Source organism: Eptesicus fuscus, chromosome 19 (genome assembly GCF_027574615.1).
Source record: "Eptesicus fuscus isolate TK198812 chromosome 19, DD_ASM_mEF_20220401, whole genome shotgun sequence".
NCBI classification, from domain to species: domain Eukaryota; kingdom Metazoa; phylum Chordata; class Mammalia; order Chiroptera; family Vespertilionidae; genus Eptesicus; species Eptesicus fuscus.
The window spans coordinates 21,442,628-21,458,865 of record NC_072491.1 but is presented as its reverse complement, the minus strand read 5'-3'; the positions used below and the strand labels follow the sequence as shown (position 1 = coordinate 21,458,865).

The 16,238-nt window shown below is 34.6% G+C and overlaps 1 protein-coding gene across 3 annotated transcripts in view; it reads left to right on the top strand.

The window, feature by feature from the left end:
• Positions 1-16,238, top strand: part of CSMD3 (CUB and Sushi multiple domains 3) — a 923,077-nt gene that overhangs the window by 91,718 nt on the left and 815,121 nt on the right. For all 3 annotated transcript variants that reach the window (XM_054708474.1, XM_054708473.1, XM_008143384.3), the window contains exon 2: positions 8,977-9,199. In XM_054708474.1, the coding sequence (XP_054564449.1) occupies positions 8,977-9,199 (223 nt within the window). The remainder of the gene's footprint in view (positions 1-8,976; positions 9,200-16,238) is intronic.

The following is a 16,238-nucleotide window of genomic DNA, read 5'->3' as shown; positions in this document are numbered from 1 at the left end:
TATAAATTTAAGGGTATATGGTAACTTGGAAATGCTTACAGAACAGCTTATTCCTCAGACTGACAATTGAATATAGGCATATAAGAAATTATTTTTTCTTTGCATATGCCCATGAAATATTCTTGAGACCTATGATATCTCTATAAATGCATTAAGCATCTATGCTGTTCCTTGTACTTTCTCCAGTTTCGACAGTGATGATAAAATTTCATGAGCGAGCAATTCTTTTGCTATAAGACATAAAATTTATAATAATCCCACATAGGGAGGAAAAATCTCTTTATAATCTAATATTTTCTGATGAGAAACATTAAAAGGAGTGGTTTATATGTCCCTTTGGCACGTGTGCTGGTCAATGTTAGAAATGGGTAAAGTAGGTAAAACAAATGATGGAGTTGAAGAGTCATTGATTTTGTGGGGGCGGTAAGAAACCCTCTACCTTACAACAAAAATTGTAATTGTGAGGCTCCTAGGAATCTTTTATTTCTGGGGTAAGGTGATTATTTTATTTCAGAAGGACTAGAGAAGTGTATCATTTTTCCCTTTTCACTGATTCCTCATGGTCATTCATACTTGACATCCTATATTCTAAATCAAAGAGTAGTAAACTAGTAACACTATTCAGGATATGATACTAATAAATATGTCTTGCAGTTGTATAGAAAATTATCTGTTTGAATGAGGCAAAAATCATATGGACTTTATTCTATATTGGTTAAGGGTCTTAAAATGAATGTAATTGAATTTATAAACACACTGAAAAATCTATATGATACATGAAAGCCTACAGTTGAAGAGGACTGTTGTAAAGAAACATAACCCTAACACACACACACACACACACACACACACACACACACGCACACACACACACACCATGACCACTACTACCTCCCCATTATCATAAAAAACAAAGCAAAAGCACAAACAAACAAATTAACAAAATGGTGTCTTTGGGCATTCTATGAATAATTTTCTTGGTTCAATTATGTTATGTATTTGGAAGGCTAAAACCTTTTTAACTGAATAGGAGGACAATCTGGGGTTAGCTCCTCACTGCTCCTCTTTCCAGAAACACCAACCCCTTTGATATCCAGGGCTGATTTTGTTAAAATTTATAAGCTATCTCTTTTCCTCCCCACCCTTGCTTCCCAAAGCTGTGTGCTCTGGGAAAGAGAGGCACCTGATCACGTCATATTTTATGTAGGAAGCTGCACTAAATATGTCAGAGCAAGGGCCAGGGGTTCACTTGGCCTCTGTTTGAGGTAAGGGTCTACAACCTATTAAAGCTGTGTGACCTTGAGAAATTATGTAAACTCTCTGTGTTTCTACTTCCTTTTCTGCAAAATGAGAATAGCAATAGTAAGTGCCTCAATGTGCTGTGATTAAAATCTGTGAATGAAGGTTACACAATTTAGAAGAGCATTGTGCACACATATCAATTAATAATTGCCTTTAATCTTTAAGTTTCCTGTGAATAGATAGCAGTCTTTGCTAAATGCATATTGTGGTCAGGACACATTAAGCTTTATCCTCACACTTTCTCGTTTCTAATTTTCTGCTGAGAGAACCTGAGGCAAAGGTCTTTCTCAGTTGTACTTATTTGGTGATTTTTGCCATTTTCAGGGAGCTCTCTTATCCTCATTGTGCCCAAGCCCAACACCGACCCTTTTTCTTAAGGATTGACTGTTTTCTTGGAGGTATTCACTCCTAGGAAATGTAGTCATCTTCCCTTTGCCAACTTCGGCCCTGCTTTGGGTTCTCAGATATTTCTTTTCACAATGTATGTGTTAAATATCATTTCTGTTTTTGTCATCATCCTTTGAAATACTCTTTAGAAAGAACGATCTTTGGTTAATATGAAAGCTTGTATCTTGACAGTAAGTCTCAAATATATCTTGCTGCTAGCAGCCATCTGTCAGCAGGTTGGAGCTGGACTGTCACTAGCGTTGAACTGAAATACACTTTCAATGGTGTGAAAACCCATTCAGCAACAATTTATCTCTCACCTCCTTTTGTTCCCCTGTACTACGTCATCCGCAGAATTTGAGTCCCCTAGAATGGCAATATCATCTTAGCTGTCACTCATGCTCTCAGTGCCTTCAAACAGCGCATGGAAGAAAGCCTACAAGAGAATTCAGAAGTCCTGGTGATTTGTTTGTTGATGTGCCAAGGGCTATAACTGCTCTTTGGAATCACAAAAAGCCTGGTTTTCACCTTTACATGCCTTTCAATGTACTATTCCTTCTAAAGTAAATAGTGACTCTAGGCCTATAGAAAAATCCACAGAGGTGTGGAAGAAGATAATACACAGAACCATTATTATTAGCACTAGGTTAACATGTGTAAGGTAATAATAAGAATGGGGAAAAAAAGAAAATCATATTATTGCAGCTGCAGTGAAGAAAAGTAAATGTCAAAAGGAAGATAAGTTGGAAAATACAACCTGAATGCCTTTCAGTTACTTTATTGGTATAGAAATATTTTCTCTGCTCTTTCCAGCTCAGCACTTTCTTGCAAAGATTTTTTAAAAATAGAAGTGTTCATTAAATAAACAAGACAGGCAGCTCATGTCTGGAGGACTATCGGACACCTCTCTCTGGATTTTGTCAAGTGTGAGGAGAAGGGAGATGGAATGAACAGTACCCCCAAATATAATAATCTGGAATAAAAATTTTATTGCCCATGGTATCTTTATTTTGTCATAAAGAAGAAATGGTGGAAAAGCAAGTTAAATGTTAAGACACTACCAAATCTTGTATTTCTCCACTAGTACCCCAAAGCTGTAAATTTGCTATAAACAGTAGAGAACATAATACCTGTTTGTATTCTTAGCCATGGCAAAGCATAAGATCATTAAAGCAATATTTATTGTCACATAACATAAATTATTTTATAATTTCTATGCATTGTGATGATTTTCTTGTGTATTCCTCACAATAATTTTATTATTTTAGTACTTGATTGGAGAGAAGGAGTTTCCCATGCTCAATGAATGATAGTGCCTTGAACTACTGAATTCCCTTTGAATTATTTTTGCCTGAATGAATATTTCAGTTGATTATTGTACTATTGTTCTAGACATAGGCTTTTAGAATGAAGAATTATGTTGTTTGAAAATAGATGCTGAGAGGATGTATAACTAAAGTCTACAAAAACAGTAGTACAAACATTAAAGGAAAGGGGTGGACTTATAATGCTCTGATGTCCTGACTCTGTTCAGGAAGTGATTCGTATTAATGTATAACTTACCCTAATAAACATGGACACACATTTTACTCTCTAGGGTAACGACTAACATAGGGGTCAATCTTTTTGGCATTGGTTTGGGCAATGGTCTATTGGCTAGGACACCAACTGTAATTCCTAACTAAAAACAATTAACTCAATCAAATGGGTAAAGGACTTAGACATTTCTCAAAAAAAAAAAAAAAACACATACTAAATGGACAACATGTCTAAGAAAACATGCTAAACATCACTAAACATCAGGAAAATGCAAATTCAAACCACAATGAGATATACTCACATCTGTTAGGATAGCCATCATTCAAAACATCCAAAAGAAATAAACAAACAAACAGAAAATAAGTGTTGCTGGGTATGTGGAGATTTTTGAAACCCTTGTGCACTGTTATGAGAGTGGAAAAGGATGCAGTTGCTATGGAAAGCAATATGGAGGTTCCTCAATAAATGAAAAGCACACTACCATATAATCCAGCAATCCCATGAATGCATATTTATCCACAGGAGTTGAAATCAGGATCTCAAAGAGATAATTGCACTTCCATGCCCATTGAAATAGTATTCATGATAGCCAAGAAGTGGGGGACCATCTAAATATCCATTAAAGGGTGAATAAAGAAAAAGAGGTATACATATGCAATTGAAATTAGCTTAAAAAAAAGGAAATTCTGTCATATTCCACAACATGGTTGAAGCTTGAGGTTATTATGCTAAGTGAAGTAAACCAGTCACAGAAAGGCAAATACTGAATTACTCTATGCCTATAAAGTATCTAAATTATTCAAATTCATAGAAGCAGAAAGTAGAATGGTGGTTGCCAGGGAATAGGGTGATGGGAAGATTAGAAGTTATTGTTTAATGGGTGTAGCATTTCATTCATGCAAGATGATAAAGTTCTAGAGATCTGCTGTACAATATACATAGATTTAACAGTACTGTACCTTTCAAAATTGGTAAGAGGATAGACTTCATATTATGTGTTGTTTACAAAAATAAAAAAGGATACTCTGACTGTTAAGTTTTTTTACTTTATAAGTCTTTATCACACAAGGGCTGTCTCTCTATAAGAAAAAGTGAACTCTTGATGATGAACAGAAAGAGCCATGTCAATATAATTGGGCACAAAATCCAGACTGTAATAAATAAACACAAGTGTGAAAAAGGTAAAAAGTAAATATAAGTGTAAATGTTGGTCTATCATGGAACTTGGTTAGCACAAAATAGAATAAAATAAATTTAAGCACATTCCTTAAAATACTGTACAAATAGTCTTTGCATAGTTCTCTACTGTTTAGAAAAGGTAATATATGGCATCAACAAAAGAGAAAACATTTAAAATATATATTGTTAATAAAACTCTTGTTGACAATGTGAACCAATTCTTATACATTATAATTATTTTTTTTTTCAAGAATAAATCAACTGTTTAATTTTAGTGGATATTAAAAGTTAAGGTGTGAAAAATACAATGTAAGGCACTCAGAAACTGTTAAAGACTAAATCTATGGAAATTTCCCATGCCAATTTTTGAGACATGTTTTCCATAAACAAATACTGAATTATCTTGATCAATTTGCTTTCATGGCAAAGTGTGCTTACCCCAGTCATTCTGTAAATAATAATGATCTGCATCTCCCTGCTTCCTTATGTTGTAGTTTGTCAGTTCCATTGAGACACTCTAAGGTAATGTCCTTTTAATCATGATATATGTGATGAATACATGAGCAAATGTGGAAGCAAGATCATCAGAGGAGATGGGTGGGAAAGGAGATAATGCTTCACATGAACTATAAAGATCGATAAGTAGCTGTGGATTTATGAGAGCAACGAGTTACAAAAAATAAGCAATTGTTGTTTCATTCAGAAAAGGCAAACATGGATTACCAAACAATAAACAGAAACCAAAGTGATTGTGTCCAAAAAGAGAAGTGAGTGTACATGGTGTACCCCTTAAAAAAACATGTTAAGGCTATGGAGAGGCAATTCATAAAATAAGAATTATGAATGAATGAGAAGCATATGATATTTGATTTCAATGGGAATCAGAGAAATGCAAGATAAAATACATGACATCTTTTGTCTTGCAAAATTTGCTTTGTGAAAAATCTGGTATTGCCAATATTGGGGTTGAAGGTAGGAAACACTTCCTAACCTGGTGATAGCAGTAAAAATTTTTATATTTATTGAGGATAGTTTGGCTCTTTCAGTTCCATTTCTGGAACTCCATCTGAAGACTATTTCACACAAGTATACAAGGCTATACATTTAAAGTTACTCTTTACCACTTTGTAACCACAAAGAATAAAGCCTCGAATAGGAGATTTATTAAATAAATCATAGTACAGGCATACCTTATGCCGTCTAGCTCTGTAGTCATTACAAAGAAATGTAGTAGAAGTACACATGGGAAGCATAAGTAAATGAGGGAAGATTTTATTTAATATATATTTTTATTGATTTCACAGAGGAAGGGAGGGGGGAAGAGAGAGACAGAAACATCAATGATGAGAGAGAATCATTGATTGGCTGCCTCCTGCATGCTCCCTTTCCCGGGCCTGTGCCCTTGCTGGGAGTCGAACTCGGTCTGCAGGCCGATGCTTTATCCACTGAGCCAAATCAACTAGGGCTTATTTTAGTTTTAAAAAACTCTAGTTACTTCTGATTATTTTGTGTTGGAAAAAGTGTACATTATGAATAATGTAATGTTCATCAAACAAGCTTAGATATAAAAAATGAAATGAAGAATACAGATAAAAAAGCTTGGGAAAAGGTATAATTTCTAGTTTGCCTGGAGAATTTAAAAAAAGGAAAGTAATTGAAATGCATGAATCAACAGGCCCTTGAGGAATTAGTGGACAAAGCTGAGCATGTTATTTTAGGACATACGTCCTTTATCTAAAACTGTCAGGGTTATGGGGCTTGAGAACATATAAAACCACCCATAGATCAGTTTGCAGATGAAGGGATTCATGCCTGCGTTTAGTTATGAAGTTCAAATTGGAAGCTGTTCAGGCAGAAAACTAATAGAAACGGGTGATAGCTAATTAACCTAAGGCTTCACAGTAATTGCTCGGCAAGAAGCAATTTAAAAGGGACCTTTCCCTTTTTTTACTTTGAAAATAGTAAAATGCCCTATTTGACATTTGGCGTTTTAGCAAAAATACATGTATACACACAAATACTGGCTTTTAAAAACTTCTACCTCATTCAACTTCTTAGTAGGTTTTTTAAAAGGCAAAGGAATCATAAGACCTGCGGTTCATGTCACAGTGAATATTCCAGGCTTAGAACTTTGCCCTCTATGGAGATAACTGGAGTAGATTCCTGAAGTTACTGTGGTTAGGAGCATAGGATTATATTGATTCATCCAGTCTCCAGCCATAGATCTCACCACTAGTCAGTATTGTCAGCTAGCAAAAGAAAGGTGCTCCTGAACGGGGTGTGGAAATAATGTACAGCATCCCAAATCAGCCTCTGTCTGCCACAATCTACAATCTGGCTTGCCATCTTTCTTGTAAGGTTCTTTGCCAGGAGTCAGTTCCAGCATGTCATAATTACAAGAGTTTCATCAAAAGGTTGATGAAGCTTGGGGGCTCAACAAGGGCTGAGCCACATATGTAATCATCTGTTGGAATGGCTATAAAGCATCTCCCCCAAACCTGAATAAGATAATTGTTTACTGCCAGACAGCTCAGGGCATCTTAAATCTGCATGTTATTGCCTCCTGTTGGCCAAACACCTGAACAGCTGTAGGCTATTCTCCAATCTGACAATGCTTCTGTAAACCCTACCCATTGATACCCTACCCTTTGAAGTGTATTATTGCCTTAGGAGAAATTGTGTTAATAAAAAGCATGGGGTCCTGAGACAAAGAGAGTCTTTAGTTCCTTTAGCTGAAGCTCCTCTGACCCCCATGCCTTTCAAACCTATCTTTCGTCTTTGGACTTCTTATTGAATCTACGCACAGCCCTTTCTCCAGATTGCTGAACCCTTCGTAATGCTGGGACAAGAACCCTGGCAGTTCTTCACACTTTTTTTTTTTTGTTTCTTTTTTAAAATTCATCTTATTAAGGTGACATTGGTTAATAAGATTAACAGGTTTCAAGTGTACATTTCAATGATACATTACAGTTTATTGCATGTGTGACCACAACACAAAGTCAAATCTCCATCTGTCACCATGTTTTTGGCCCCCTTTACCCTTTACTACCCCCACCCCTGTTCCCTAGAGTAAGCACCATACTGTTATCTGTGTCTCAGTTTTTGTTTTTTTTTCTTGTTTATTCACTTGTTGTTTTTAGTTTTATATCCCACATGTGATTAAAATAATATGATTCTTAACTTTTTCTGTCTGACTTATTTTGCTTAGCATGATAGTCTCAAGATCCATCCATTTTGTTGCAAATGGTAGTATTTCATCTTTTCTTATGGCCAAGTAATATTGCATTGTATATATGTACCATATCTCCTTTATCCAACCATCTACAGAAGGACTTTGGTTGTTTCCATGTCTTTACACTTTTAAAAAAGATCCGCCTATAAAACAAAAACTCATTTCTTCCCAGAGAGAGCAGCCCCAAGTTGCCTGCATTTTCAACAACTACTTCCAGGCACAGATAATTTGGGTAGTATGACATTCCATATTAGCCAAAGTAGCTAATTTCTTCTTCCCCGGGTTAGCTCAGTATCTCTGAATGACACTTTCATGGCACTTAAGCTTCATGTTTGACCCAAAAATGTGTAAATGATACCTGGGTAAAGAGTTGTCCGAGAGTCAAACCCTCAATAATTTAGACCTCCTATAGAACTAGTATGAAATCTATAGGATGGCTGATGACAGTTGCCCAAGATTCAATTTTTCAAAATATTTTCTCTCCAACATCAGGTTTCACTTGTTGCAATTAAATTAGGATTGTGTTCATTTTGGACCAAACCACTCTGGTTTATGACAGAGCAATTACATTGATTTTTTTTTACTTTTTATTTTTTAGGTCTGAGTCTGCTAGAATCAGACTATCCTAAAACACATTAATAGATGGTAGAGATATAGATACCCAAATGAGTTATCATGCTTTACCAAGAAAAAGTGGAGTTAATTTTTTAAGGTCCTAAGTGCATTCTAAAATCATTAGTTTTATTTTATTTTTCAATTATAATTTACATTCTATATTATTTTGTATTCATTTCAGGTGTATAGCATAGTGGCTAGACAATCATATACTTTACAATGTGATCCCCTGATATTTCAAGTACCAACCTGGCCCCAAACATAGTTACTACAATATTATTGACTATATTCCCTGTGCTGTACTTTAATTCCCTGTGACTATTTTGTGACTACCAATTTGTAGTTCTTAATACCTTCACCTTTTCCAGCAATGCAGTTATGAGTATCCAAAATTAGATTGGAAACTACCTCAGGGAAGATATCATGTTCTAGAACTGTGTTTGTCTGTTGAATCATGTAATAGATGATGAGTCACATATGTGGAAGATTTCATTTCATCTACTGGTATAAAATTGCTAAACACAATACATATGATAAATGACAAGTCTTCTAGTATTTTGCTAGTTATGTCTTACCTTTTTAAAAAATTTGGTAATTTACATAGCTCTAAAATTGTCATTTCTAAAATGATTGTAACATTGATCTTGGAAAAACAATAATGGATCTGGATTATTCTTGTTTTACATAGTGTTAATGTCTGTTTATTTGTCTTTTTGTTGCAGGATTTATTTATACATGTGGTGGCACTTTAAAAGGACTTAATGGCACTATAGAAAGCCCTGGTTTCCCATATGGATATCCAAATGGTGCAAACTGTACATGGGTAATAATAGCAGAAGAAAGAAATAGAATACAAATTGTTTTTCAATCATTTGCTCTAGAAGAAGAATACGACTACTTATCATTATATGATGGACATCCTCATCCCACGAACTTTCGGACAAGGTTAGTGGGTTTTGAATGGAAGAATGGAGAGAAAATATTTTATGAGTAAAAGCAGTTTATTTTACAAAAATGATTAATATTTGTGGTGCAATTATAATAAAGTCATATACACCATGTGTTATTCATTTGGAAATATATTATCCCATGAATAAATTAACTCAGAGTCTCTGACTTCATGATACGAGTATATTTATATTATCTTGCAAAAAAAGTTAATATTAATTGAATTGTGACCTCTTTAGAGTGGATAAAGATATTATGTTTTTAAAAATATTTATTTCAAGGCTTCATTCTTTAAGGGCATAACTTTTGATAAAGTGAATGCATACCAGGAAATGTGTCTTTCAGTGGTATGTACCTAATTTTAATATATATAACAATATGCAGAATGCTTAAAATAAATATTCATATGGTAGTAGAATACATGATTTGTAGATAATATGTATGATTTATAAATATAAATATCTGAAAAACAGGCCCTTTTATGTCACCAACTGGGACATTCACATTTCTGTCCATACAAATGAAATTATTTTTAAGCTGGCTGATAAGACAGATGTGAAATTAGCTGGTACCCTGTGTGTTATTTCAGTGGTTCTTCAGAATTTCTTTATGGCAGATAGAATATGTAAATATAAATATTTTTGCTGTCTTACCAAAAATTTCTTCTAAACATAGATCTACTCTTATTCAACCAGTTCAAAGTGCCAGATATTACATATTTCATTGAGTCCTAAAATTTCACCCAAGCGTGTACACATTTCTTTAACTGTAGTAAACTGTTTTTCAAATCTCCAAATCAAAATATTCTAAGCAGATAACCTATAAGAATTAAAGGCTTTTTACATACTTGACTATGTTTCCAGTCAGAATGACAGTTAAAAATGCCTGAATTGTTGTTTCAAACCACATGTCTATGCAAAGAAAAAGGTCACTGGAATGATTACAGGTGAAATTTTGTTTTTCCATTTTTGTGGGTGATACATTCATTAGAGTATTTCTAGTTTCTTCTTTCTTTTACACTGTGTAAGTCATTCAGTATTCATCCTATTAAAAAATATACAGTGTGGCTGACTTATTTGAGAGTGTTATTTCATCATCATTGCCACTATCATTAAAAAGCTGGATGCCTTTTGTTAATGACAGAGCATTAAGTCAAGATAGTAAGCAGACAGTGCAGTGTGTGTGTTTCTGCTTGCCTGTCGTACTGTGGAGGTGTGAGTGTCTGCCTTCACCTGTACCCAATCATATTACAGGCTGTAAGAGAATAAAGAAAACAATTCTCAAACTGTCAAGCCAGTTAAAATGGTATATATACAAGTTTAAAAATAAAGACTTCTGTATATTTTCTTTATAGTAGCAATGTATGCTCTGTAAGTGGTGTAAAATAAAAAAAAAATAAAGCTCTCTTAATGCTATCTGGTAGTTTCTAACCACCAATTTAGATAGTTTGGTTTGTGTAAGAATCTATTCTCTCTAGATCCCCTTGAAAATGAAAACACATTTTTATTTTACCCCTGCTGTCTCCTTAAAAACAATAATTGTGGCTCCTGGGAAGTTAAAAGACTTTGTCAGATGGGTCAAATCAATTTTTTTTGTCCTCATTCTTTGCTTCTTAATCTGTAAATGAAGGAATAATAGCACTTACCAGATATTATGAGGATTACAATGTAATGAAAGCTCAATAACCTAACACTTAATCATTTATTGAGTCCCTTGTACTGAACACTGCTAAGTATTTTTTATTCTTTATATTATTTAACTTTTCTCTTACTCAAACAATGTGAAAGATTTCTATTATTATCATCATTTTACAACTGGGAAAATGAGGCTTATGTTACTTGTCCATGTTTAATACTGTTGAAAGTAGAAAGAGGGAGAATTATCATTGCAACACAGTTTTTTAAAATTTCTTTATTGATTAAGGTATTACATATTTGTCATCATCCCCCCATTCCCATCCCAGACCCCTCCCCACGCATGCCCCCACCCCCCTGTTGTCCGCGACCACTGGTTAGGCTTATATGCATTCGTACAAGTCCTTTGGTTGATCTCTCCTCCTTACTCCCACCCTCCCCTACCTTCCCTCTGAGGTTTGACAGTCTGATCGATGCTTCCCTGTCTCCGGGTCTGTTTTTATTCATCAGTTTATGTTGTTCATTATTTCCTATAGATGAGTGAGATCATGTGATATTAGAAATACACATATAAGAACAGAAAATGAGACAAGCAATAATGGTTATGCTGAGAGGCAAATGAATCAGTCTGTAGTGAGTTTCTTTCTGGGCCAACAGTTCTTTTGAGTCCCAATTTCAATGTCAAACAGTTCCTTATGTGTACATGTCAGCAATGATATTTCAGTTATGGATGGTGGACAAATGGTGGTAATGCAGGTCCGACCCTCTTTGGTTTGGTCCTGGGTAACCTGCAGCGACGCACAGCTGCTGACTGCTATTATGGCAAGGCATCGTCAGCGTCTTCCATCTTTGGACTGTTTCTCCTCTGTCTTCATGGCTGAGCAGTCCTGTCAATTCCTCTCTGTTGCAGGAATCCACATTGTCTTGGAGTTGTTTTCTGAAAATATACAAACATATTCTCAACCAAAAGTTAATAAAGGAATCTTTTCTATAAATTTGACTTGAGATCCACTTTCATTTTTTGCCCAAACGATTTTCCTTTGGCTTGTTTTGACACCATGTGTGTTTTTCATGGGTGTCTTGCTGTTAGCATTACAAATGAAAGTTAATTTTCTAAAGTAAAAATTTTCTAGATGTAATTTACTTACAGGATATTTTTCATTACATGATATTCTTCTACTATTCCCCCCTTTTTAGATTTAAATATTAGGAGGCTTTTGGAAATTTTATAATGCAGTCTTGATAACTTTTAAATTTTAATTTTTTGCACTAAAATATGACTGCTTTAGGTTCATTGCATGTTACACAATTTTACCATGAGATGAAATACCAATAAAAATTTTAGTTAACACTTTAGGAACAGCTTTTTGTCCAGTACAATTAATTTTTCTAGAATATTTGCTTATTTCAATTAGCCAATTTAAATTAGTCTGAAAACTTGACTACTATTTTATTGTCAAATTTAATAAGATTTTTCTCAGTTCAGAGCTTATAATCATTAAAAATATGTTTAATGCATAATATATAACTCATAATCCTATATAATAAAGCCTAATATGCTAAGTAACCGGTTGTCCAGTCAGCCATTCAACCAATCAAAGCATAATATGCTAATGATATGCTAAGGTCCATCAACCGCTCACTATGACATGCACTGATCACCAAGGCACAGACAGTCGACCAGTAGACCAGTTGCTGTGATGCCTGTTGTACTGCACTGACCACCAGGGGCAGACGCTCCGACTGGTAGGTTAGCTTGCTGCTGGGGTCTGGCCAATCGGGACTGAGCGAGAGGGGCCACACACGCCCTGGAGCCCTCCTGAGGTCTCTCCCAGGCTGGCCAACCTCCCCTGTACCTCCCCAGCCCCGATCATGCACTGGTGGGGTCCCTTGGCCTGGCCTGCGCCCTCTTGTTATCCGGGCTGAGGGAACCCCACCCCCTGAGTGCATGAATTTCATGCACCGGGCCTCTAGTTAATATATATGTATATAATCTCCAGCGTTTATCTATTCACATATGAATTTAAGCCTATTTTTAAATAAAACATGGTAAGATAAATAATAAAAACAAATTTTAAAACATGCATAACAAAGATATAAAACACGCATAACAAAGAAATGTAAGCCCTAAATATCATACTGTCCATCCTAAATTCATTGGTTAATCTCTTCCAGCTCCCCCATCCCACCCCACTGCCCGTTTCCTCTGAAATAAGTCAGTCTGTTTCATGCTTCAATGTCTCTGGATCTTTTTTGTTCAACAGTTTATTTTGTTCATTTGATTCCACATATGAGTGAGATCATGTGATACTTGTCTTTCTCTGACTGGCTTATTTCGCTTAGCATAATAACTCTCCAGGTCCCTCCATACTGTCTGAAAGGGTAAGAGATCCTTCTTTTTTACAGCTGCTTGGTATTGCATTGTGTACATGTACCATAGTTTTTTAATGTTTTTGAGATTCCCACCACATTTTTGCATGTGTCAACCGTTTTTTTTTTACATTTTATTTCTGAGTAACATTTCATTCCATGAATTGTTTATTCTCCTGTTAATGAACCTTTAAGTTGTTTTTCTTTGGGGTCTATAAATAAAGACACAATGACCATTCATGTACAGCTCTTCTATTGGATGCATTTTCATTTGTCTTTGATAATACTTAGAAATAGAATTATTGGGTTATTGAGTATCTATATGTAGTTTTATAGAGGAAAAAACACACACACAGAAAACTCCCAAACAGGTTTCCAAAGTAGTTGCTTCATTTTATATTCAGCCATAATTCTATGAGAGTTTCAATTGCACACATTGTTGTCAACCTTTGAGGTTGTCAAGCTTTACTGTGTTTTTATTTTGCATTTCTGTGATGGTTAATAATATTGAACACTTTTAAAAAGTGTTATTAACCATTTATTTATATATCTTACGAAGTGTGTTCAAACATTTTGTCTACTTTATAAGCGGGTTGATTTGTCTTGATATTGAGTTATGTGTTTTGATGCAATCTTTATGCCATTTTTGACAAATATATACATTGTAAATTTTTTCTTCAGATCTGTGACTTGCTTTTTTCATTTTATTACACTATCTTTTGATGAGCTGAAGTTTGAAGTTTTAACAAAGTCTAATTAATAATATATATTGCTAATGCTTATCAAAAGATAGAAAAGATAGTGCTGTATTTCTCCTGAAATTTTAGAACATATTTAGGTCTATGATTGGTTTTGAAGGAGTACAAGAGTCTAGATTCATGTGGGTATAATAGTGAGCAAGAATTAGCATGGCCTATGTCTTAATGATAATTGAAACTATAAGTCCCAGCTGGCTGCTTCTGGGCACAACTATAGTTAAGTATATTTAAGGAGTTGTTTTTTTTTTTTTTTTGTTTTAAATTACTACCTGATCAACTAAATTTTGGTACAAGGTCTGTCATATATTTTTCCTATTTCTCTGATAAAACTTTTTACCCTTTCAGTTTATTTACATTGTGATTGCCCATAATCTATTTATTTCTTTTGGTCATAGTTATAAAATATACTTCAATTACTGTAGCTAAACTCTGTGCTTTATTTATCCTTTTATAGTTTTTGAATGTCAATTATTTAACCAGTTTGTGTTCTCAGTACTGTGAAGACAGATATAAAAGAGTAATATATTCTGCCATAATTTCTTGTTTATTTTTATAAATTTGCTGGATTCTTGACATAATCATGGAATTCACAAGCCTTGGGGACATAATCAAGGAACAGTAATTAGAAAGAATAAACAGCAATCTGAAGCTTGAATTCCCACTTGTGTAATTGGTAGACCTTTTCTTCCTCAGAAAATGTTGGCCGTGTGCCCATAAATGTTCTCGAGCAGCCACTATAGTTCTCTTCTGACATAATTAATCTTGTCTCCTTTCTTTTCTCCAATGCTCCCTGGATTTCCCATATCACTTCCTAATACTCGTGTTAAAATCCCTCCTCACCCTAACTGCTGCTCATTTTACTGAAACTCTCCTTTCCTGTACAATGTTGTGGTAGAAAACGGGTTTCCCACAACAATTATTAGAAAATTTCAAAAGGACTTGTTAGGCCATAGAAGTAAATGGCCGTAGAGTGTTCTTTGTGGCAGTGCACCCTAGTGATTTAATTGTACTCTAAAGGCCCCTTACCCAGGTTTGACTGAGAATGATAGAACTCAGTCTGATTTGCTATCTCTGCAGACCCCCTTCAGAGGTAGAATCAGTCCTTGTATCTTGATTATCTCTCTTGTATAATAAAATGCAGAGGCTATAAATATGTGTGTGTGTGTGTGTGTGTGTGTGTGTGTGTGTGAACTGCATGTGATATTAACAATTGTTTGCTCAATAAGAAAAACAATACCCGTTTTGCATGTTTATATATTATATGGATGAGTTCCACCTAATGACGTCATGAATTTTGCTTACTGTTAATCTAACTGTGACCTTGATAATAGCCTTGTGTATAATATATAGATTCCACAAGTCACAGGATTGAGGGTAGAAATAGGTTTTTCTCTGGGCAAGCTTGAAAAAGATATGTTGTGGTTAGTACCTTCCTTTTCAATGCTTTAATTGACTGAAGATTTGTTGTATCACCACGGGGCATGCAAGTGAATTAGAAAAAAAAAGCCAATTAAAATTTTGATGCACCTTAGGCAGTTAATGACTCTTCTCCTTAGATAGCATTCCTCACTTTGGAGCATTCAAATTAATAATTGGATAGATCTCAAGGATGAGGTTTCTAAACTTTTTGTCAACACAAAAGACTCTTTCACATCTGAGCAAGGCAAGGATTCAAGAGTATACACAATCAGTTGTTGTTTATACTAGGCATGTTGCCAAAAAGAATGGAGGTGGCTTTTAGTGAAGAAACAGACTTAATTAAACCATTAAAGCAGGGGTTAAAACATAAAACAAAAGATGTCAGCAAGCAATTTTAAACACTTTGTTCCCTGATTAATATTTATCCAATCTTTTATAGAAAATCTGTGAAACATTAACTACTGTTACTCTGCTCTCAGTAAAACAGCACTGACATCCTAAAAGCAAACTATGCATGGTGTTAATAAAGTACTAACTAGAGCTATTTTTGGGCAAGTCACTTATTCTCCGTAAACATTCATTTTTTTTTACCTGTAAAATGGCATAATCTAAAGCCTGTTTGATTATCTCACAGAGAACTAGTTGATGTTCTCATATATGTTTTAGCAAAAGAAAATTTCATATAGAAATCTCAAACCCTAAATAGAAATTTTAAATTAGACATCCCAGAATTAAATCCTGTGAATTCTTTTAAATTTGTTAATGTATGATATTCTACGGAAAGATACAGTTATTCTGTATCTGTTAAAAATGAACATTTTCTAATACACATTCTATGCCATGCTACTCATATAC